The sequence below is a fragment of the Montipora capricornis genome, chromosome 4 (genome assembly GCF_036669925.1).
Source record: "Montipora capricornis isolate CH-2021 chromosome 4, ASM3666992v2, whole genome shotgun sequence".
In the NCBI taxonomy this organism is placed as follows: domain Eukaryota; kingdom Metazoa; phylum Cnidaria; class Anthozoa; order Scleractinia; family Acroporidae; genus Montipora; species Montipora capricornis.
In genome coordinates, this window is record NC_090886.1 from 34,686,228 (window position 1) to 34,710,268 (window position 24,041).

The 24,041-nt window shown below is 37.9% G+C and overlaps 1 protein-coding gene across 2 annotated transcripts; it reads right to left on the bottom strand.

Moving 5' to 3' along the window:
* Window positions 1–661: 661 nt before the first annotated feature.
* On the bottom strand, window positions 662–23,271 carry LOC138046237 (replication factor C subunit 5-like). Of its 2 annotated transcripts, XM_068892916.1 has the most exons (11): window positions 23,088–23,271; window positions 18,035–18,099; window positions 15,205–15,341; window positions 11,661–11,740; window positions 10,708–10,781; window positions 6,611–6,770; window positions 4,673–4,754; window positions 3,549–3,678; window positions 2,302–2,379; window positions 1,152–1,206; window positions 662–1,056 (listed from the first exon to the last, which is right to left on the bottom strand). In XM_068892916.1, exons 1-11 carry the CDS (start codon window positions 23,126–23,128, stop codon window positions 960–962), a joined length of 999 nt encoding a protein of 332 aa, XP_068749017.1. In that variant the 5' UTR covers window positions 23,129–23,271; the 3' UTR covers window positions 662–959. The 2 variants fall into 2 exon arrangements, with proteins under 2 accessions (XP_068749017.1, XP_068749016.1); XM_068892915.1 differs by lacking the exons at window positions 662–1,056; window positions 1,152–1,206; window positions 2,302–2,379 and adding an exon at window positions 2,901–3,275 and having other exon boundaries at window positions 3,509–3,678.
* Between the last annotated feature and the right edge of the window lie 770 nt (window positions 23,272–24,041).

Here is a 24,041-nt window from a genome sequence, read left to right on the forward strand (position 1 = left end):
GTATTGTTTGTGTAGCTAATTTGCATGATAATAGCAAATCCAACATGGCGGCAATCGTGAATAAGGTCTATTAAATAAATGTATACGTTTCAAGTTTAGACTGTAGACGACGTAGAGAGATGATTCTCGCTCTTATCTGGACAATTTAAGCAATCGTCTCTTATAGACACTTGAAAAATTCAGTTGGCCCCAACGGGATTCCAACCTATGACCTCTGCGATGCCGATGCAATGCTCCACCAACTGAGCTATGAAGCCGTACAGTTGGGAGACAGTAGGTTTAATTTGTTGGGCTCATTTGTTCCCGTGAAAGGCCTCAATGAATGAAAGAAATGTATATATTTGAAGTGTGGATTATGCACGAAATGTAGCAGTGATCCTCGCACTTTGAAGGGACAATTAAAGCAATTGTCTCTTATAGACACCTGAAAAATTCAGGTGGTTCCAACGGGATTCCAACCCATGGGAACTGAGCGGCTTCATAGCTCAGTTGAAAGACCATTACACCGGCATCGCAGAGGTCATGGGTTTGAATTCTCTTGAAGCCAGAGATCATTGCTCAAATAATTGTATTGTCCCAGATAAGTGTGAGGATCGTTTCTCCCCTTGTTGACATTCAAGAACGGTTCATAATAATGTCAATTTAAACCCTTTACAAGACGTTTGGATAAACTTTTTTATTGCTTATTGACTCTATATAGATATAAGACATATTACAGGTCTCCACCCCCTCAAAAAAAGAAATGTCGCCCGGAGTTGCCTGTTGTTCAAGGTCTTGATTCCTTCGTGCTGAAGCGGTTGGCATAAGCAATAGCTTTCGATAGCTTTTTTAAGGAAAAGAAGAATTCATTCAATTAGAGTTTTTCTTTGAGGACATGTTTTACTCGCTTGTAAATTAAGGCAAAATTTTGCGATTTTAGAGGAAGTCAGCGGTTTGGGTCACACAGAATAAGCAATGGGCTATGAATCAGGAGTAACCATATCTCTAGCGACTTGGAAAGCCGCTATCAAAGAACTGAGCTGAATCTTCTCAGATGTCCCTGCTGCCAGCCGGTACCTGAAACAGTAAGATGACAATTTTACACCCAGAACTTTGCAAGCAAATGGAGAACTTCCAAATGAAAGGGAATTACTTAACTCAATTCAACTTACTCAACATCTGCCATCTTTTGCAGCAAATGAATTCGGATCGTCTGTGGAAAATTCACTGCGAAAAGGATGAAACAACAGGTTTGCACTATAGATAGCAAGAGTTTTAATGTACGATTTTCGATGTTGTAGCCCCGCAGCCAAGCCTTTGAAAATGCACGGAAACGCTTGCTACGCAGGCCACAGAACACCCACTACAATGAGAGGTGAACTTAAGGTGATGCCTCTGGTTTTGCACTGCGCACCCCTACTGCGCATGATTTCTTGCGTCATTGGCACGCGCATTAGCTCGCGCACATTGATAAAATGGCGGATTTTCGTTGACGCTAAGCTTAATCTGTCAAGGAATGGCTATTTTCTCCTGAACAAGCACGGTGACTCCTCCTTTTTAATGGTGTTATGTACTCGTAATAGGTACACGGAAAACATATTTTAAGGAGAAAACAAGTTGGATAGTAGAAGTTGTAGTATTTATATTTAAATGACGTGAAACTGCATTTGGATCCAGACAATGAGTGTGAGGTGATGATGTAGCGGTCCAATTTGCTTAAATTTCTTTGCAAGATCGAGCAATTTGAAATCACTTTACTGAAAGATTTTAGCCCGGACAAACAAGTAGTTTTCAGTAATAGTCAGTAGCTTTTGCAACATAACAACAATTTTTCCGGTTTTCGCGTAATTCGGTGAAAAACACTTAGAATAAAGGGCAGGCAGCGTGAAAACAAGCACGGTGACCCTATCTTTTTATTGCATTTTTAAATGTCCTACGCATGAATATCAATTGTGCCAAGTTTGACAAAAATCTGGATGGTACGTCATTTTCAAGGCAATTAACTTAAGTGTCTTCCCTTCTAGTAATATTAAACCATCTTGGGTCACTTCGGTGTCTGTTCGCTATCGCCTTGAAGTCACTTTGTCCAGGTCTCCGACGGTACTTCCACATGCTTTGTACACTCGTCTACACTCATGAGATAGCCTGGCATTCTAAACTCGGGTTATTTCAGTTCGTGTAGCCAGCACCCGTACCATTTTTGTCTGATTTCCCTTAGTTTAATGTTATAAATTCTAATTCTAACGTGAAATCAGTTATTTGTTGTTGTTTACAAGATAAGTAAAGTAGATGAACTGATGGACAAAATCATAGTTAACTGACCTCTGTGGACATACAAATGTACTTCAGTGAGAATATCTTGAAGTGCCAGGCCTTTAAGAGTCTTCAGTTTCATGATTTCTATTAGAGGGTTAAAGGCATCATCCAACCGGTGTACCGCTTTACCAAAAGAAAACACTAGTCCTCGTTTGTTCACAGAAGATAAGTCCCGTCGAGCAGGCTTAACAGGGAGCTTAAGCAACGACAACGGCGACGGCAACGAGAACGTCATCTCAAAATATAAATTCGCGTTGTTGTAATCGCTTCGTTACTATTTCAACTTTTTTAATATGACGGGGGTGTGGTAGTTCCTCAAAAATGACGCTGGTAGGAATGGCGCTCAATTTAGGGCAGAAAATGAAAATTTATCCTCAAGTTGGCCATAAAACCTCAAATTTGGCTGTTTCACGTTGTAGTTTTGCTGACGACGGCAAAGAAATGGACAAAAGTGAAAAACGCACGTGCAGGGCGTGCAAAGCTATTGTTTTTGCCTACTAAATATGCAAATTTGTGACGTTCTCGCTGCCGTCGCCGTCGTCGTTGCTTAAGCTCCCTAATATATGGATGGGTCAGCCCGTCTGGGAATACCCTGTACTGCACACCTTTAATCCTCAAGTGCTGACGTTCTTCATAAAACCAAAAACTTGGCTATTTCACGTTGTTGTTTTGCTGACGACGGCCACGAAATGGACAAAAAATGGACAAAAGTGAAAAACGCACGTGCAGGGCGTGCAAGGCTATTGTTTTTACCCACTAAATATGCAAATTTGTGACGTTCTCGTTGCCGTCGCCGTTGTCGTTGCTTAAGCTCCCTATTAGTTACCTGGACGGCCGAACTTAGTTTTATGGCCTGCTCCCACGAATCTCCCACAGCCCAGAGGTAAAACATCCGAACTCGGTTATCGGAATGTCGTACGCTCTGTAGCACTCGGATTTTTTTTCCAAATATCTTCGAATCACCATTGCTAAATGCACATCTTTAAGAAACGCATAGGTAGAAAGATAGAAGTAATAACTGGACAGCTGATTTTATTATTATTACAAAACATTTCTCCACGAAAACGAGCACCCCTCTCCGCTCAGTCCGTACACATCAGGACGCAAAATGGCAACGTGAAATGTTGAGACTCAAGGCTCCCACACGTGCATGTACATTTTGCGTCACTTCAATGGACTGAAAGAAAGAGGAGCCATGGTATTTGTAATCTACCTTAAATGTTGACGGACGTTAGTCGAAAACTCAAGGATACTGTTGAATACAGTGGTGAAATCCTCATTCAGCATCCACTCTACTATATTTGCAATGTCAGATCGGAGTGGCTGCCCGGTGCAAGAGTAGACATTTTCTTCATTCACTGTGTCAAATGCCATGGCTGTACTCTGCAAACAAAGAACCACTGAGTAAGTGGATAAGTGCAATGGCCTGGCCATCATGATTGAGATGAAGTTGTTGTGTAATTTATTTAAAGTGGTCAGTATTATCAGTTGTGAATGAGGTACTAGGGGCCATCCCAAGAAATATGAAAAAGAACTAATTGGGATGGAACCAGCACGCAATAGCTTGCCTTTCTGCAAATGACATGAATACTTGAAAGTGAAAGAGTCAGAACTGAGAAGTCTTGCTGACTGAGGATGATATCAACAGCAACTGTGTTGTGAACAATGATAATGATGGTGATAGTAAACACTTTATTTAAAGAGAGTAGCACCGGGCCTACAGTTTATAGTCCTTATCACCTATACATTTGCGGATGGAGGAAGGAAGGAGATGCTGAAGAAACAAGAAAAAAGACGGTGACAGAAGAAGAAGAAGACGAAGAAGACGAAGACGTCGAAGAAGAAGAAGACGACCAAGAAGAAGAAGACGACGACGACGACGACGACGACGACGAAGAAGAAGAAGAAGAAGAAGAAGAAGAAGAAGAAGAAGAAGAAGACGAAGACGAAGAAGAAGAAGACGACGAAGAAGAAGACGACGACGAAGAAGAAGACGAAGACGAAGACGACGACGAAGACGACGACGAAGACGAAGACGAAGAAGAAGAAGAAGAAGAAGAAGAAGAAGAAGAAGAAGAAGAAGAAGAAGAAGAAGAAGAAGAAGAAGAAGAAGAAGACGATGGTGATGACGATTATAATGGTAATAATACTTTGGTGTTCAGTAGGTATCAGTGATCTCAGAATTCTTCGGCTAAAGTTTCCTCTTAGTGGCTATTACAGTCGCAAAAAAAATTGGGTCAGACAGTTATCCTGTTACTTCATACCATTCTCCTTCTACTGCATCCACTCATAAATGAACCACTTAACTAACACAGCCCATCAGTTTCTCAGGAGACTCGCCCAATAATGATAATGAAAAGTCAAAAATTATACTGACCTGCAAAATATTAAGAGCCTTTCGCATGTCGCCGCTTGCCAATCTCACTAAGCTTTTAATGCCATCGTCAGAAACTTGCACTCTAAAAATATTAGGAAAACCAGTTACACCGTACCAACATTGCATTTCAATGAAACTGAACAACTTAATTGACGACCTGGGATAGCTGTGGTGCTTTTAAGACGGTGAACCGCTAGCTTTGAAAATCGCCTCATATTTGCTATATGGCACCTACCCTCCATTCATGTATTGACAAGTAAAGGATGGTTTACACTAGGCACAGACCAGAACGATGAAATGACAATTTTACAAACTGCTATAATTATAACGATAGCATAACATATCATTATTTTTAAAGCCAAATTACAGTCGAATGTATGAAAAAGATGGTGCAGTTACAAGGATTCGGCAACTGAGTGATGCTTTACTCTGGAAGCCAAGACATGAACGACACACGCCTGGAAAGCTAAGGAACATATATCTAGACCAATTTATAGGTGCAGATACTGGAGCAGGAAAGAGGAATTACCAAATGTAATAAATTGCAAAATTGGTGGGAATTGTTATTCCATTTGACGAGCTTACACGCGAGTTATCGTGCGTCGATTTTCACGTGATATTGCAATCATTTGTCACATGTTTTTCTTCAAATGAAACGTTGTCGTTCGTCATAACAGGGATGAATATGTTACGAATATGACAAGCAGGCCTGACCTCATGATGATGATGATGAAAAACCTTGGTACCTAAAAGCCTGGTTAAAGAGAATTCATTTTCCCAGAACTGTTGCTTGAAGTTCTCCTTTCACTAGTAACCTTTTTACCTATCCTTTTTTTGGCCACCATGGTCAGAAAACCCATGGTGGCTACTAACCCCAGATAACTTGACTGAGGATGAACTGCAAATAACCTCAAGGAAATTGCAAAAGAAAATTAATGATTTTTACATTCCTCTTAAGTTTGGATTAGTAACGATGTCTTCGCATGCATTGTCGTCACCAGAGTCTCGGATCAACCCGAGGCTCTGGGAAATTCTACATGTAAATGTATGTAGGAGAACATGAGCCGTTGCGCTTTTATACCCAAAAATTGGCTATTTTCGGGATTTTTCGAGGTTAAAATGTCTATAAAAATCGACGTTTCGATCAGTTTTACTGGTCTTCTTCAGGTTGTTCAAAATTTTTTCAATATGGTGGATCGTTTTTTGATGTTCAACTTGGTAACCGCACGTGTCGTTTAGTGACCATTACACGACGTAAATGATTGGCTATTTGAACCTTACGGCGCCTACTCACTCCTCGTGCTAACATAAATGCACCAATTATTTGAGACGCTTTTGATTGTTCTTTACGAAAACCAATGAGAAGACACTATGATTCAAGGTTCCCCAGAGCTCTTGCCAAGAGAAGAGCTGCGGGGTCGAGATTGGCTGTCTTCGCAACCACTTGATAACTGCAGTTCATATATATAATCACTTGACCTTGTTAAGAAGAATCTAATTTGAAGGTTTCTCAGTGTCAGTAGATTCTTATTGCAAGGGAGATAAGGAAAGGAAAAGAACAGGAAAAGAAATTTATTCAAATGTCTAGTCTTCTAGTGCTGGAGCACTAACTAATTGGGGACATTGTAAACTGAAATCAACAAATTAACACAAATCAAAGCAAAGTCCAAAACTAAGGAGAGATTGGTGATGTATTGCACATTGATTAACCTCATTAAAAATTAATAATAATCACAGCTGTTCCTGAACCCCAAAATTATTCACCATTGATAAATTATGTACAGGAAATTGCACATGTACACGTATCGTAATATACTCAAGGGAACACTTTGTAACGCGTATCAAAAATTGTCCTGCATCTAATTCCGTACTTTTCTGGACACAATTATATGTAACATCAATTATCATTTCGGAGATGTTGTGTATCACCAAACTCACCCCTCGGTGCTGATAACATGTTGAAGCCGAGATGTCATCTGCTCATTGTCAAGAGGCCCAAACCGAAACCGTGTGCAGCGTGACTGAAGTGCTGGAATGATCTTAGTGAGGTAGTTACAAATCAAACAGAACCTTGTGTTCTCAGTAAATTTCTCCATCACTGCAAGAAACGCACATTGTTGGTTTGGTAACAAACATGTGCAGAATATAAACTAAAAATAGTATCAGTACTTGAAATGAACAAAAAGAAAAAACACAGGTTGTCCTTGTTTCAAAAGATGGGCAGCAAAACCTGTGAATTTGGTTGCTCATTAGCAAACCCCCTGCGATTAAATGCATGCCACGTTGAGATGTAATCACATGGTGATCGAGCTTGAATATCCCATAGTCCATAGTATGCCCTAAGGTTTTTCATGGAAGTCTGGGTTTAAGTTTCGGCATTTTGAAAATGGCATCCATTGCCTACATACTTGTGATAATAATTAAGCAATAGAAGACTTTTTCCGTGTTTACATAGCCTCACCTAAACACGAGGGGGAGTTGGGAGAGTTTCAGACAGTTATCCAAACGCGAGACGCTGTCAAGGGTTTGCATAACTGTCGAGAATTCTCTCAAATCCCCGAGTGTTTAGACGAGGCTATGTAAACATGGAAAAAAGTCTTCTCTTGCTTTTATTATTATTATTATAAAAATATTTCTCAAAAATAATTCGACAAATGAAAGCTTTTTTACTTTTTGATTGAAACACATCTCCTTGATACACGCTCATATTTCCTACCAGCCAACCAAAATGCGTGTCTGACAACACATAACCAATCAAAATTCGTGTGATGTCACAGCCGTATTTACATACTTTCACCTAAACACAGCTATTGACCAATGAGTGCGCGCGTACTATCCTAATAGACCTTTTTACCGATACGGCGGCCATTTTGATTTCTATTGTTTCGAATAGCTATTATGGGATGCCCAGGGGGCAAATACACATTAATTTGCCCCCTGAGCATCCCATAATGTCTTTCGAAACAATAGAAAACAAAATGGCCGCCGTATCTGCAAAAAGGTCTATTATAACATGTATTAATTATTGCCTCTGGCATTTTCCTATCTGACAATGTTTTGCACAAGCTGCAGATATTCAAAACACGGAAAAATACTCAGCTGCTGCAAATTACTTATTGTTAATTTCACAGTACTAGTGGACATTGGCAATTAAAAACTGACAAGTAAATCGGGTGCTGCTCATGAATTCATTGTCGATTTTTGGGTACTACAGCATCTACATGTAGATACGTTGCTTAGACTAAAATGGACCTAACTGCAGTGCATGTACTGCCAGCAAGTTGTGAAGCAATCAGCAAACTGCAGGAACTTTTGCGGCTCACTTATACCAAGTCTATCTATCTATCTTCTTCCTTTATTTAACGCAATGACAATTAAAGCTATAAGCGTGTGGGATAGTCCACAACCAAAAGCTGAGACTTAAGACTCTTAGCAATTAAACTACAGCTTAACAAGATAAAATAAAAGATTTATTAATACAATTAACTAATGATGTGCTATGGGATTTTTTGACATGGAGACCATTTTGAGTTCTGCGGGACTGAAAACTCTTGTTTTGCACCCCTGAACTTGCTTCCAAACAGGGCGTGAACTAAACACTGGAACGGAACGGAACGGAATGGAACGGAATATACCGGAAGAAACCGGAATATGCGGAAAACACCGGAATGAAGAAGAATGGTACCGGAATATACATGTACAGGAACGAGCCGGAATGATACCGGAATGAGGCGGAATGACACCCAAATAAACCTGAATGAACCTGAAAATGCCAAAATTTGGTGTTTTATTTAGTGCCGACCGATTTTCGGTTGTTTCTGCCTTCTGACTGGTCAACTGTGTATTGGCCCATCACAATCAAGTTCAGTGAACCAAAAACTAATTACCGTTGCTGCTTGCCTGCTTCCCACGGCCGACGCGTGATGGAGATCTACGGAAACAGATTTCCGCAAACCGGAAACTCATTTTCTCTTCTCGATTGTTGCCATCGAACCTAAACACAGTGTTTGCTTGTTTGACGAAAGAAGAGTCAGAAGCACAGAATAGAGATCGATCGCTGATAATATATATGCATGAAGAATATTTTTTCTTTTGTTCCACGGAACAAAAAGTGAGAACAAATTGTGAGAACATAATTATCGTGACTCGTTCCAAGCCTTGTTACTTCCCCTTTAATGTAAACTGTTTTTTTTCTTTCAGTCTCTCTATTTTGCATACTCATTCATTCACAGTCTGGGATGATGAAAAAATTAATTACGTTTTGTTCCCTCGTCATTCCGGTCCACGCTAATCAGCTTTATTCTGGTGTTCTTGTGGTTTATTCTCCCTTACTCTCGTGTCATTCCGCCTCGTTCCGGTATATTCCGGTACCATTCATGTTCATTCCGTTTCATTCCGGTGTCATTTGGTTTTATTCCAGAGTCATTCCACCTCATTCCGGCATATTCCGGTTTATTCCGGTATATTCCGTTCCGTTCCATTCCGTTCTTGTGTTTAGTAACGCCCCTTCCAAACACATCAAATAGAGGCTTGTGGGAGGAACTCTATCGTCTTTGACTAGCATCATTGGCCACTGGGTGACAAAGGTCCATGAATTAACATATTAAAATTCTTCATTCTATAATTCATCATTTCAAGGGATTGAGCATTAAAATTTACAACCCTTACAGTCACTTTTCCAAGATTTTGATAAAATACCTAATATCCATGCAGTTAAGAACAGATCCATTTGACAGTACGACAACATCCCATACGGCAGGGGCTTTTCCCTAAATTTTGAAGGAAAAGTTGGCTCGACAACCCAAGCTTAAGACTTGGACAACCATTTTTCCCTCAATACCCTATGGAAGTGAATTTCTTCAGAAAGATACAGGTGCTTTTCTCATTTGGTTTTCCATTCCGGACACTGTTTTCAGTAATGAACAGCCTTTATGGAGAACGGCATATATGACTTGGAACACGCGCGTACGTGAGCACACTTTCACTGATAGGACCTCGCACGTTTTTAAACATTTACAAAATTCTGAGCATTGCCGCACTTTGTGCTCTAATGACTGTTTCAGCATCCTACATCACGCTTGTACCACCTTCCAACTTAAGATAAAAGAAGCCATTCATATTTAATGAGAGAAACCTACACTTAATCATCAACTTTATCGAGTTAATTTAAAACTTTCTTTGTAATTTTTTACATTGTCATGTTTCCTTTTGTTCTTATATAGTTAATTAGCATTTTGGTTCACACTATATACAGGGTTCGTACCCTTTTTTGGACTAAAAATTCAAGGTCTTTTCAAGGACTTTCAAGGACATATTTTCCATTTTTCAAGGACTCCACGCACTGCAAAATCAATAGGTATTATGATCGTTTTTACATGTTTTTTACTATAAGGTGTTGCTACGTTTCTGCCAGTAGCATATATTTTCACATAAGGCTCTCTAGAATCTATGTTGGATGAAATTAGCTACAAATTTCAAGGACTTTCCAGCACTGACTGCAATTTTCAAGGACTTTCAAGGCCTTGAATTTTTATTTTGAAATTCAAGGACTTTCAAGGACTTTCAAGGTGCGTGCGAACCCTGTATATATTCAACAACTACTCACAGAACCCTATAAAATTATAAGTGTAGAACGGAGCGGCTTAAAAGAAGCTTTTTTCCTAGTGCAATTATTTCTTTTAATAATAATACTTAGAATCTACATTTTTATGTAATTTTTAAATTTTATATAATTTTTAAATTGTAAATACACATTGTAATTCATTTTTAAATGCGAAAATGTGTTTTCAATAAACTATTAAAACAAAAAAAAAACTCTGTACTTTGTAATTTAAACTGAAGATGAGAGAAGTTTCTGTCGAAACATGTTTTTAAATTTAAAAAGTGTTGTGTTGTTTCTAAAAATATCGATTAGCTGAACCCTGTTTAAGAAATCTCCACTGGGAGTCTGCAATATGTTATTCTCCAGAAGACCATGAACTTGAATTAATTTTAATTACACTGTAAATTGCATCGTCTTATGCAATAATTCGTACCTCTGCGCAAGGCATTCTGTGCATCTTGAGTCATAGCATCTGCTTCATCCAATATCACAATCTTGAAACCAGATCTGCAGACACCATAAAAATAAAATCATCTGGTGCTTGAGTAAAATCTATACATGGACCTCTCTGGAGACAACGGGTTAATTTACAAATCGAAAGTGGTTCAGCGTTGTCTGTACTCTTATCGACAACGATACTCGTCATCACAGTGGTCAAAATGTTGTGGACTCAGAGGCGTAGCCGAGTGAGTCTACAACAAATTTGTTTTTTACCACAATATTCAACGCCAAAGAAAGTTTTTATTTCAGAGCGTGACCAAAATCATAACTCAAAGAAAGAGCAAGCGTTGTCTATAACTTTCTCGCAATGTGATTGGTTTATTTCCCAAAATGAGCGTTCCTGATTGGCTATTACATTGCGTGACAAATTGACGCAAGCATGATGCGAGCAGCGTTGTCTAAACTCTTATCGACAACGGCAAATTAGCCAATCAGACTGTGAGATTACAAGCAATTGTGGTAAAAAGGGGCAAAGTTTTGAGTATATTATGTAGATGTTGTTAACCCTCTGGCCCCAAAAGGTTTCAGGTGTCCCTCTCACAAGGGAGAGGGTTAGGTTGTCTAAGATATTTGTCTCTGCTTTGTTCACAACAAAGTTACTATAGGTTTCATTTTGCTAGTCTTAGAGCATTTTTATAATAGCTGCTGAATTCATTTCAGTTATGTTTATGATGCTACATGTAGTCTAACTAACCAACAAGACTATTTCAGTCAAACCATCTAAGATTGTTCTTAGCTGAGCTACATGTAGAAGCCTACTATTCTTAAAACAAATGTTTAACAGTCAACTTGTCTTTTGAATGGGTGGCATGCAGTTGCATACAGTACTTGTATACAGGCAGCATGCATGTATATGAAGCCTGCAAAAGCAGAAGGTAGACATACTTAAAAATCGTCCTTGTGCTTGCAAAGCTAAGGATGGCTCCACGGACAATTCCTATGCCTCGATCATCTGAAGCATTCAACTGCAATAGGAGAGTTCATGTTTAAGAATCACAATACTTCATTAACACACGTTGCAACTGGAATTGAACATAGATGTAACTGCTCAACATTGTGTTGAAAATGTACTTGAAAGGCAAGTTCACTGTGACTGTTGATTGCTTCCTGAATCTGTTAACCCATAAGAAGGTAACAATAATGCTGAACCTAATTTTATTTCTCTTTACATTGAATGGCTTCTCTTGCAACTGGGTATCATTACCTCAGCCAATCAATGTGCACAGTTCCCTTATACATCTCATGAATACAAATTAAGCACAATGTTTTTTTTTTTTAATTTACCCAGCTAATAACAATCTCAAGATAAGCAGGTCTATTAGTATCGTCTTGATAGTCAAACTTTACTGGCATCAATTAAAAGAGATGGCGCAGAGGTGAGAGCAGACTCAGCATCATAAGTGGGTTGAGTTTGTTGGTTTTTAAATCTGCTTTGAGAGGTTTTTCTCTGGGTGCTCTGGTTTTTTCCCCTCACTGCAAAACTCAACCTTCATTGTATGGTTTGATATCAAAATGAAGTTCATTATTATCATTATTATTATTATTATTATTATTATTATTATTATTATTATTATTATTAACGATTTCAGCACTATCAATTGCTTCCTACACTCCCCTAGAACCGAAGCCATTCCTTGGTCCTGAGGTACCAGGGAAGGTTTTCATTTGATGGACAGAAACCTTCTGAGTGTGTGCACCATTCCTAGGAGGATGATCTTTTGCAGCTCATTGATGTTATGTACTAGCTCCAGGCATCTTTTCTAAATTCTGGTCCATTCCCTTTCTAATAAGTCCCAGTGCACCAACAATAACCAGCACACTCTTTGTCTTCATTCCCCACATTCTCGTACAGTAGTTTCAATCTCAAGGTCTTTTTATTTTGAGAGCTTTTCAATGACATTTGTTGAGGTGTTTCAGTCACATGCTACTGATATAATTATCTACATGTACATGTATAAGTTTGCAACACCAGTTGGCATGGTCCTTGATCACTATATCAGGCTTGTTCGCTGACAGTCGCCTATCCGTATGAATCTGCATATCCCAGAGAATTGTGCATTTTCCTGCATTTTGGGGCAAACTTTGGTCTTTTCTCAGCATTATTACCAGGGGTTTCAATAACATAAATTTATATCAGGTGGGTAGTTAAAGTAATGTAAGCGGGTAGATTCATTGGAAGAAAGGCCCTTCCTTGTAGGGGGTCCAGGGGCATGCTTCCCTGGAAATATTTTAAATTCAGCTGTCATAGATGCATTTTCCTGCATTCTGGGGCAAAATTGAGGTTCCCCTCCATTTTTTTGAAAACACCAGATCTATTTTCAACAAATTTAAATTAAACACAAAATTTTAATTAGCATGAAAGCCTGTACTGACCTGTATTTTATTTAATCAATGCATTTTTTTGTTGCACAAAATGTATACTCTAGGTGTTGCTTACTTGATTTTCAACTGAAAAATATGTAGCAGTTATTTTTACAGCTTAACAAAATTAAATGGCAAACAGTTTACACAAGTACAACTTTCGTATAACATTAGCGAAAAAAAGTTAATTGATTACAAAGTCTAGCCATGCAAAAAATATTCTTTCCTTTCTTCTGTAACTACATGTACATGTAAGCTTCTAAAGGATTAACCTCCTTTGACCTTTTTTGTTGAAGTTCATGACCAAAAAAGTAATACATCTATGCAAATAATGAACACGTTTGCCTTTTGTCCGCCATTACATAATTCACGAGCTTAAACCCAGTCTCTCTCTATCAGAAGTATGGGTATGAACCAGGCACATTTTGTTCTGTTTGGATCTAGATATGATTTTCAACCTTTTTTAAATTTGCATAGTGTTTACTTTAATTCAAATTTACACTTGCATGGGCAGGACTAAAATAATTAATTAATTTTCACCTATTACATTTTTTTTTATTTTGCAAGATTGTGGGGCATTCTTCTTTAACCCACTGACCAGGTGGGGGTTCTTCATTGATGAGTAAAATCGTCTGGTGTTAGAGTAAAATACTACAATAAGTATGGCCAGTTTAGGCCCGTTTAGGGGGGTTAAGTAATGATGAACTTTATCATGCCCCATCGCATAGTCCTCAGGTGGGTATTCAGTTTGTCACAGGCGGGTAGTTCTACCCACTACATGTACATGTACCTGAACGCTTATTGAAACCCCTGGAAATGATTACTGTATACTATAGCTTCAGAAAAAATTGCAAACACTCAGACCTCACGAACATGCATGAAAAGAAGACAAATGGATACTAACTACAGTTTATTGTAGTATTCTTCATCTTCACTTTCAAAAATATAATTATTTCATCCCAGCTGTAACTAACCTTCTGAATGATTAATCTGCTTTGACCTCTTTAAAATTGTTGAGATTCTTGACGAAAATATGATAACAGAAAACTTGATTGCAATTACTACAATGTATTTACATGATCGCTCATTTTCAAGTAACCATAAGCGACTTACATGGATCAGTACATTTAAGACGTTTTTATGGCCAAAGCCTAGCTATTATTACACTCCCAGACAGACAGGATTGAATTTAACTTTCATGTACATACATGTACAGTATTACACAATTATAATTTGTGGATATGATTGAGAAGTCCTCTCGTAATGACTAGAATACTGATTAAGTTTTTTGGCCCGATGGAGAGGCTCTCAGGCAGGTGTTTGGCTCGTCGTAGGCGGGTAGTTCTACCTGCTACCTGGCCATTATTGAAATCTCTGACATTTCAATGAATGACTTGTGCAACCTAATTGTCATATCTCCAGTTCTTGAACTGTTTTTGTTATTATTATTATTATTATTATTATTATTATATTATTATTATTATGATCATCATCATCTATTTCACTCAGTAAACATTGGTACTGGAGCTCTTGTCATAAATTTTTCTCTCGATCAAGTCAATGACCTCAGACAGAGAGCACCTTTCACAGGGTATTACATGTACATGTAGCTGTACCAAGCAGCTCTGATTTCTGAAACGTCAAGACATGCTCTTTAATCCAAAGACTTTCAAGGTGGCAATGCAAATTCTTAGGAATGGAATCAAGGGCACCAATTATTATTATTATTATATTTTGCCGGCCTTAAGAGTCCTCATGGGCCCGATGAGGATAAGTAAGTAGTAGTATTAATATTATTATTAGATGCTAAAGATAGTGATCTAGAAATAGAGAAGGGTCAAGCAGGACTTCCCTAGACCTGACAGTTATAGATATTTTACTAGTGGATGTACATAGAAATTTTCCTTTTTTTTAGTCTACAAAAAAAAAAATATATATCATTATTATTACCATTGGGGTTATAACTGAGAGAAACAAAAGTGACCTCAATAATCACCCCAATCCATTTACAAAAATTTAATAATGCAGTAATAAATATTCAACTTTTATCCAAAGAAAAGGAGTTTACCTCAAGAACCATCGAGTTAAATTCACGGGGGGAGTAAATCTGTTTGGCAACAGCAAGAATGGTGGAGGTTTTTCCAGTTCCAGGTGGGCCATAGAACAAAAGATGGGGAAGACGTTCTTCATCGATAAACCTTTTGACTGTTGTGCAAAGGAGATAAATATATTAATGCCCATTTTTCAGGTTTGCACTATCAATAACATTAAATAATAATTATTAATATTATTATGTAGGCAAACTGGTCCAAGATGAAAAGGAGAACTCTGATTGGTTCTCTGAACAGTCAGAATTTTGCATTACAGACCGCTAAGATGAACTGGTAACAAAGCAGCATACATAGGTTGCCAAACTGTTCCAAATTTTCTTTCCATTTTCTTGAACATACAGGTAAAAACCAAAAAGCAAGAAATGTTTTTTATTTAGGCATGCCAGAGTTCAAATACAAATCTGCCGTTAACAGAAGCAGGTACCGTAATTTCCGGCCGATTACCCGCGGGTAATGCGTTAATTTTCCAGTAAACCGCGGTTGCTGCGGGTAATAGGAAGGTGCGTGTAATGCGATAATTTTTAAATCTCAGGTAAGAATTTGACAGATTGAAACAAGTTAAAATGAGGATAATTAAACCAACACTTCCTTCAAATCTGTGTGTTGCCTCGTTCGTTGATTCAATCTTTAAAATGATGCTTTATTTGCCGTAGTCTTTGTAAAACCGCTCGATGAAAGCCGAAGCAAATTGAATGAAAAACAATAATCTTTCCCTTCGACCATGTCACAACTTGTCACCGAATTAAAAGTAAATGAGAACGAATTTCTCACTTTAACACACCTTTTCAATTTTAAGAAAGAGTTTATCGTGAGACACAATTCAATGCTGAAAAAGTAACAAGATGCGAATGTGTTTATTTTGTGATGCCACAAATTTTTCCGTTCAAAACAAATCTTTTACGATCTTGTTTAAATAATTTCAAACCTTTACTAATTAACTAAACTGATGCTTCCTTAAAACTTGCGTGTTGCCAAGCTTGTTTGTTACCGTAGTTCAATCTGAAAACGCTTCCTATTCAAGATTTGTGTGATGTGTTATTCTAGTGTTCTAAAAGCCCTCAATGAAAGCCGATGCAAGTTGAATGAAAAACAAATCAATAGTGTTTAAGTGATTACTGTATTTCACTGCTTTTTTCTTCGCTTAATTTAAAAGCATTTCTCACCTGCACTCCTTTCAATTTTGTATATGAAAGATTGAAAGCATTTTTTGTGAAAGCACGCTCAAAGCTACAAAACAAGATGCCGACATATTTCACGGTACCGCATAATTATTTAGAATGTGATTGTCGGCATGTGTGTAAACAAAACACTAACTACAGTGAAAAAATTGCTGGATAGTTCAGCGCATCAGTGAAATGTTCCTAGCTACCCCTGGCTTGAGTAATAGAGCATTTTCCCGTTTTAAGCGACTTCTTATATAGGCCCGGTCTTTGCCCCTGAGTATGCCTAACCACCACCCCATCAGGTATTTTTAACACTTGCCCCCACTTTCTCTCAACCTATCAAAATGGCGCTCAATGATCAATCGTAAAGATGTTGGCCTTCAACTCGTATTCTATCGAGTCTTAGCGTTAATACATTGGATATTTAGGTCGTTTTAACAAGACAAACCAGAAATGACTAAGGAGAGTGTTTAAGGCTGCATTATTAAAAGCCAATTCTTAGCAGAAAATGCTATCGATCTTCTGCTTTGTAAACAACAACATGGAATATTCATCGCTCCAAGTTTGTGAGTTCTTGTCCCGAAAATACAGTTGCAAGAATTGTTCGGTTTTGGGGTGAGGGTAATAGGCCAGTGCGGGGGTAATCTGTTGAACGTTTTTTCCCCTTGTGACAAAAATAGACCGCTGCGGGTAATCTGCCGTGCGGGTAATCGTCCGGAAATTACGGTACATGTAAAGAGGCAAGACTCCTGGAACAGAAAGCCCTGTGCAAGAGAGCCAATAATAATAAAAACCTTATTGAAGAAGCTTGTTTGGTCCGTACTGGGAAAATATACATTATTATAAACACCCGCAGATACATGTAAGCTGCACCCTGAATTTTGGACTTAAAAAGTCTTCTTCAACCACTAATGTAAACTCACTATTAACATACGTTATGTGCATTATTTGGAACGCAAAATACTTCAAAGTCTCACCCACAATTTTAGCACTTTAATATAATGAACACTGTTTCTACCAGTTTTGACATAATGACTGATCTTTTTCTGGCATTTGTTGACAGGAATTTCTTCATTCAACAACGTTTTTCCATAATTATAAATGTATTTACAACGAGAACGTGAGCAGAATGTTCATACAGTGTACATGTAGCTGAAAGTACAAACCAGGCATTAAATCTCATGCGAAGATGGAAACCTGGACACCAGAAGCAGCCTTTTTCAAATGTTCCTGCAGAAAAGCTGCACCCCTGATTTCTAGCAATGATTTTTGGAAAAAAGGTGCAGCTTATCTGCAGGTGTTTACGGTATTGGTTGTGTTCCCTTTTTGCAAGTTTACAAACTTGCAAAAAAAAGGAGCTGCACCAATATTTTCGTCGTACGGACCTCACGCTAGTTCAATAACATCTATGACATTACTACAGGTAGCACAAGTTGGAGATCACACCCAAAAATTTACCTCTTAAAAACATTTTTTTTTCTAAATCAATTCAGCCAGAAATTACAAAAAAAAGGCACTTCTATCTTCTTTTTTTTTTGGTATAGAAATGCAGAAGCAGTGGTTAGTAAGTACTTTCAAATTGTTAACCAAATTCCCTGACAACTACTTTTGTCACTGGACTTACTTGTTGTGATTATATCCTTGTGAGAAATCAAATCTTCTAAACTGTTGGGTCTGTATTTCTCAACCCTGATAAGAAAAACAATACTGATTCGTTAGCACAACATGGCTTCCACTATAGCTCAGTCACTGTAAAGGTTGATTTTTCAAGTACTGTTTTTTTTTTCAAGGGATATGGATTACTTTGTTTCACCAAATACTTGATAGCCTATTTAGAAATAATAACAATAATACCGTATTTACCCGTGTATAAGTTGACCACCCATTTTCGATGGCAAAAAAAGCAATTTGCCTAATTTCTTTGTTAAATATTCATGGCATACTAATCTTGTATATTTCTTCGATTTCTGGAACTGTGGATACACAAAAAAATCAGGGCCTCAAGCGCTTAATAGTTTTGTGGTTCAGCAGTTGTTGTATATGCAGGCATTTTGGCCTTGAGTTTTAAAAAGGGTCTCAGAAAATTGAACATGTAAACCTCAAACTAACCTGTTTCGTTGTTCAAGGAAAAAGGGCTTTAGAGGATAAGCACAACATCACAGAAGCAGGAGTCAATGATATAAAATAACTTCAAAAACAATGTGAAATGTGCAAGGTTTAATTGGTCCTTGACTTATAATTTCTCACATGACAAACAAAACAAAACTCATAAACCAAACAATCCGAAGTTTGCAAAAGCATTTAAATCAGCCAGGTTTGTATAAAGAATAACATGACGTATTGCACCAGGTTACTAAGCCGTTGAGGGATCGTGTTTTATTTGAAGAAACAGAAATGCCTTTTAGAGCTTTCCACCTTTGGAAAACGAAAATTTCCAGTGTCTTTTTCATTTTTGTGCTTATGAGTATCTTCAACATTTAGAGTTGGACAAATCCTTTTCATTTCAACTGAACTGCTTACATTCATTTAAAGTCTTTTGTCCAATGCATTCATTATGCCCAAGACAACATTATTATGTTAATTTTGAATAAATTATTTTCCGGGAACTTGGATCTAAATCTTTGACCCGCGTATAAGTGGAGGGCGATTTTTGGAGCTTCTTTTGAGGTCATAAAAGGTTGACTTATACACGGGAAAATGTGGTAATAATAATAATAATAATAATAATAATAATAATAATAATAATAGCAATAATAATAATAATACATATCATTATTATTATTATTATCATCATCATCAACCATCTGTAAATTTAGTTATTGTACAGAAAACATACGAAACGAGTACAAATATCCTCAATATTTGTACAGTTTGTTATTATTTTGTACATTAGAGAACTGGTTTGTCTAGCTGAGGTGCTGTCCTTTGCACCATGCTTGTCACATACAAAACTGTCACATATTCTCTGTTGTTTACAACATTTTTTACTTGTCTCTTGTATTTAAATTATGCCAAAGGTAATAATAAATTGTATACATGACTGAGATAACTGATATTTTTCAAGTAGAGAGGTTGAATGCTTGATGTTTGCATCAAGTTGGAATTACCATGCTGGCTCCAGTTGTTCTAAGGCTGGATAACCTGTATCCAGTGGATAGGTCACTATCCAGAATGCAAAATATACTTAACTGTTAAACCTTGAGGTTGAATAACACCGGAATGAAACGAAATGAACAAGAATGGTACCGGAATACATGTATACCAGAATGAGGCGGAATAACACTGGAATGAAACAAAATCAACAAGAATTGTACGGGAATATTCCAGAACGAGCCTGAATGACTTCGGAATGACACCCCAATAAACCGGAATATAGCGGAATTAACCTGAAAATGCCAAAATTTGGTGTTTTAGTTAGTGCTGACCGATTTTCGGTTGTTTCCGTCAGCTCTTGTATCACGTGATTCTCTAAGGGAATTGCATGTGTTTTTTTCCTTTTATAACATTTGGAGCACTTTGGTCATAAGAAAAAATTGCCAGGTATATCCGTCGCTAAATGGATTATTATTTGTTGTGGAAGTAATATTTTTTTCGTGAACAAATACAGTAGCAAGAGAAACAGAATGTTATTCTAATTGTTATTTTCTATGGATCTTGGAGGACGCTTTCATTGCAAGTGCGAGTCAGAAAACCCATGAACATTTTCAGGTCAATTGTACATTGACCAATCACAATCATGTTCAGCAAACCACAAACTAATTACCGTTGCTGCTTGCCCCCTTCCCACAACCCACACGTTATGGACACATGCAGAAACTGACTTGTGCAAACCGAAAACTTTTTTTCTCTTCCCAATTGTTGGCAATAATGCCATCTAACCTGAACGCAGTGTTTCCTTGTTTGAAGAAAGAAGAGTCACAAGCACAGAAAAAAGATCAATCGCTGATAATAATTATATATACATGTACATGAAAAATACTTTTGCTTTTCTTCTGCTGAACAAAAGTGAGTGGACCGCTGTGCAAATTGTGAGAATGTACTGTGACTGGTTCCAAGTCTGTTACTTCCCCTTTAATGTAATTATTTTTTCTGTCAGTCTCTGCATACTCATTCATTCATAGTCTAGAATGATGAAAAATTATGTTTGTTCCCTTGTCATTCAGGTCTACTCTAATGAGCTTTATTCTGGTGTTCTCCTGGTTTATTCTGCCTTGTTCTGCAGGTGTTATTCCGCCTCGTTCTGGCATATTCTGGTATATCCCGTTCCGTTCCATTCCGTCCCTGCATTAAGTAACGGCCTATTACTGCCACAACAAATAATTATTCATTTAGCGACGGATATACCTATCAAATTTTTCTCATGACCGAAGTGCTCTAAATGTTACAAAAGGCTTAAAACACATGCAATTCCCTTAGCGAATCACGTGACACAACAAGAGCTGACCGTTATGCACTTATCGGTGGCTTTCCCGTGGGTCGACCCCAGGGCACATAGGGGATTAGCAAAGGATTGGTGTATTTTGGTTCTTCTTTCATCCCTCGGTGTGGGGGGGATTGGAAGGAATTTAGTCTTTATGCAGATATCCACGGGACTGTCCCACGGGGTTTTGTTGCGTTTGGGCTTCCTGTGTAAAGTTGATTATTATGGGCCCAAAACACGTGCTGTATGAAAAATATTGTGTTTTGCTTTATTGCTGGCTTTTCTTATGGTAATAAAATTTTCACAATGCCAATCTACAAAGCCTGGGGTGCCAACAGAGACAAAAAAAATCCGTGGTTGCCAACAATTTTGAAGATTTTGTTTTAAAAGGTGAGAGTAGACTGATAATTTGTAGAATTTTATATAGCAAGCCATCAGAGTCCAATCGAGAGCGAATCAGAAGTCACGATGGCGGAATTTTATGTTTAAATACTTTCTCTTTCGCTTACTATACACCCAGAAATTGACAATTGTTTACTTTGAACTTTGTATGGAATTGTTTACTCAAAAATTTCAACCAAAACTTGTGTTTTGGAATCTGCGCAATAGACATATGGTCAAGAATCTACCCAGGCAGTATGTTTTTCAACTTCTACCTTGTTATGAAACAAGTTGTCCTTATCCAGTTTCTCAAGCAGGGAAACCTGAGAAGGATTACACATGGTACAGTGGTAGTCCACCTCTTTCTTACTTACCCATTCCAATCTGTGATCCACAAAGACCGTGGGGAGGTAAAGATTGCAAAGTATGTGCTGGGCATTGTGTTGGGCATTATTTAAGTGCAGAAAAGCATTTACAAGATTTTAATATACATGGAAACGTGAATTACAGTCAACTTCCAAGTTCAACTTTTAAATCCTTGAACGGAAAACACAAGAACAATGAGGAAATTGCCAAGCAGCTTTTGCTTCCCACCAGTGAAATAGAAATGTGGTCAAATCACCTCGACAAAGTTAAGGAGGCAAGAAAAAGTGGTGCTAAAAAAGCTGCAGCTACACGAAAAGCAAAAAAACAACAGAGAGGTAATTCTTTCCTGTGGTTTGCATTTCTATTCATTACATAGTGACAGTCTTTTTCTTTCATGTTGACAGAATCCAGGAATGAAGAACAGGATGATGCGCAGGATGAAGTACACGAGGATCAACTGTGGTGCTACTACCAAGAGACAGAATATGGGTAAAAGTTATTGGCAACTTTTCACTTTCAGATCCTGATCATGATCTTAATCACTTTTATTTTCTATCTATCTAGATTTATGATTAAATGTGATGGGAAGTCACAAAACTGCAAGGTTTGGTATCATGGACCATGTGTTAATATATCGCAAAGGAAAGCCAACAAGATGAGAGGATATATACAACGTATGTTTTAACTGTTCTAAAAAATAAGGGAAATTCAAAAACTTCAAATGTATTTTGTTGTTTATCCATAAACAGTGTTTAAAAAATCATGTATTTACAAATGCCCGGGGGTGGGGACTTTGTAACTCTTGTCTTGCCCGCAACCCACGGGTTTTCGCAAAGTTTTGGTTGTATGAAATTTCAATTCCCCGGGAATGTCCCCGGGGTCGACCCCCGGGAAAGCCGCTGATAAGTGCATTACAACCGAAAATCGGTAACTAAAACACCAAATTTTGGCATTTTCATTCCGCTGTATTCCAGTTTATTTGAGTGTCATTCCGCCTCATTCCGGCTCGTTCAGGCATATTTCAGTACCATTCTTGCTTATTTCGTTTCATTCCGGTGCTAATCCGCCTCATTCCGGTATTATTCCGTTCCGTTCCATTCTTGTGTTTAGTAACACCACTACGGATCATTGCACATGCAAAAACTGACTTATCTGCTGGATAATTATAAAGTTATCCGGCCTTTACACAACTGGGGTTTGCTGTATATTACTACTGTTTTATCGACTCTGAAAAGTGGCTGCGTTGGAGCAATTACAGAATACAGGGCCACATTCGAGACCTATGTAAGTAATGGCTCGTTTGGCTTGGCAGTGGATGAAAGAACCTGAACGAGTCATATAAATATTGGGATCTGTTATACTGGTGGCTCATTTGGCTCGGTACTAGGTGAAAGAAGGAGTCATATGAATATTGGAGTCTGCTATATTGGTGGCTCGTTTTGCTCGGCAGTGGATGACAAAGAAGCCAAATGAGCCGCAATAGGTTGAAACCCTTTCAGTAACAACTTACCACGGAAGATTCCGCTTTTGGTCCTGACCGGAAACAACCATTTGTAAAGAAAACGTCTCTCGAAAAAAACAGAAATAAAACCAATAAGCACCGAGGTCAGCTCGAAATTTAGGTGAAATGCACTGGCGGGGACAGAGCTTGTATGGTCAGTCTGCCATCTTGATGATCTCATTCCCGCCAAACCGTAGATACTTCATGTATCTCCTATTATAGTGTATTTAAATTATAATGTATTTCCACCCGTTTAAATAATTAGCCCTATATAACAATGTATACCTAATCTCGTACCCACGAGATTAATGTATACCTTATATACCCCTATATACCCTTGTATACCCTCCTTATATACCCACGTATACCCTTGTATTATATACCCCATATATAGCCTTGTATACCCTTATATACCCATATATAAGATGTATACCCTTATATACCCCTATACACCCATTTATACCCATGTATACCCTTCTATACCCCTATATACCCATTTACACCCATGTATACCCTTATGTACCACTATATACCCATTTACATCCATGTATACCCTTATATACCCCTATACACCCATTTATACCCATGTATACCCTTCTATACCCCTATATACCCATTTACACTCATGTATACCCTTATGTACCACTATATACCCATTTACATCCATGTATACCCTTATATACCCCTATACCCTTGTATACCCTTGTGTACCCACCTATACACTTGTATACCCTTATATACCCCTATATACCCATGTATACCCCTATATACCCCTATATACCCATTCATACCCTTATATACCCCTGTATACTCATGTATACCCTTTTATACCCCTATATACCCATGTATACCCTTATATACCCCTATATACCCATTTATTAAATTCTCAACCTCGGATAATGCAAATCTCGTGCTCTGATTAGTTCACTCAATCTCGGTTATCAGACCATGCACTTTAGTTTG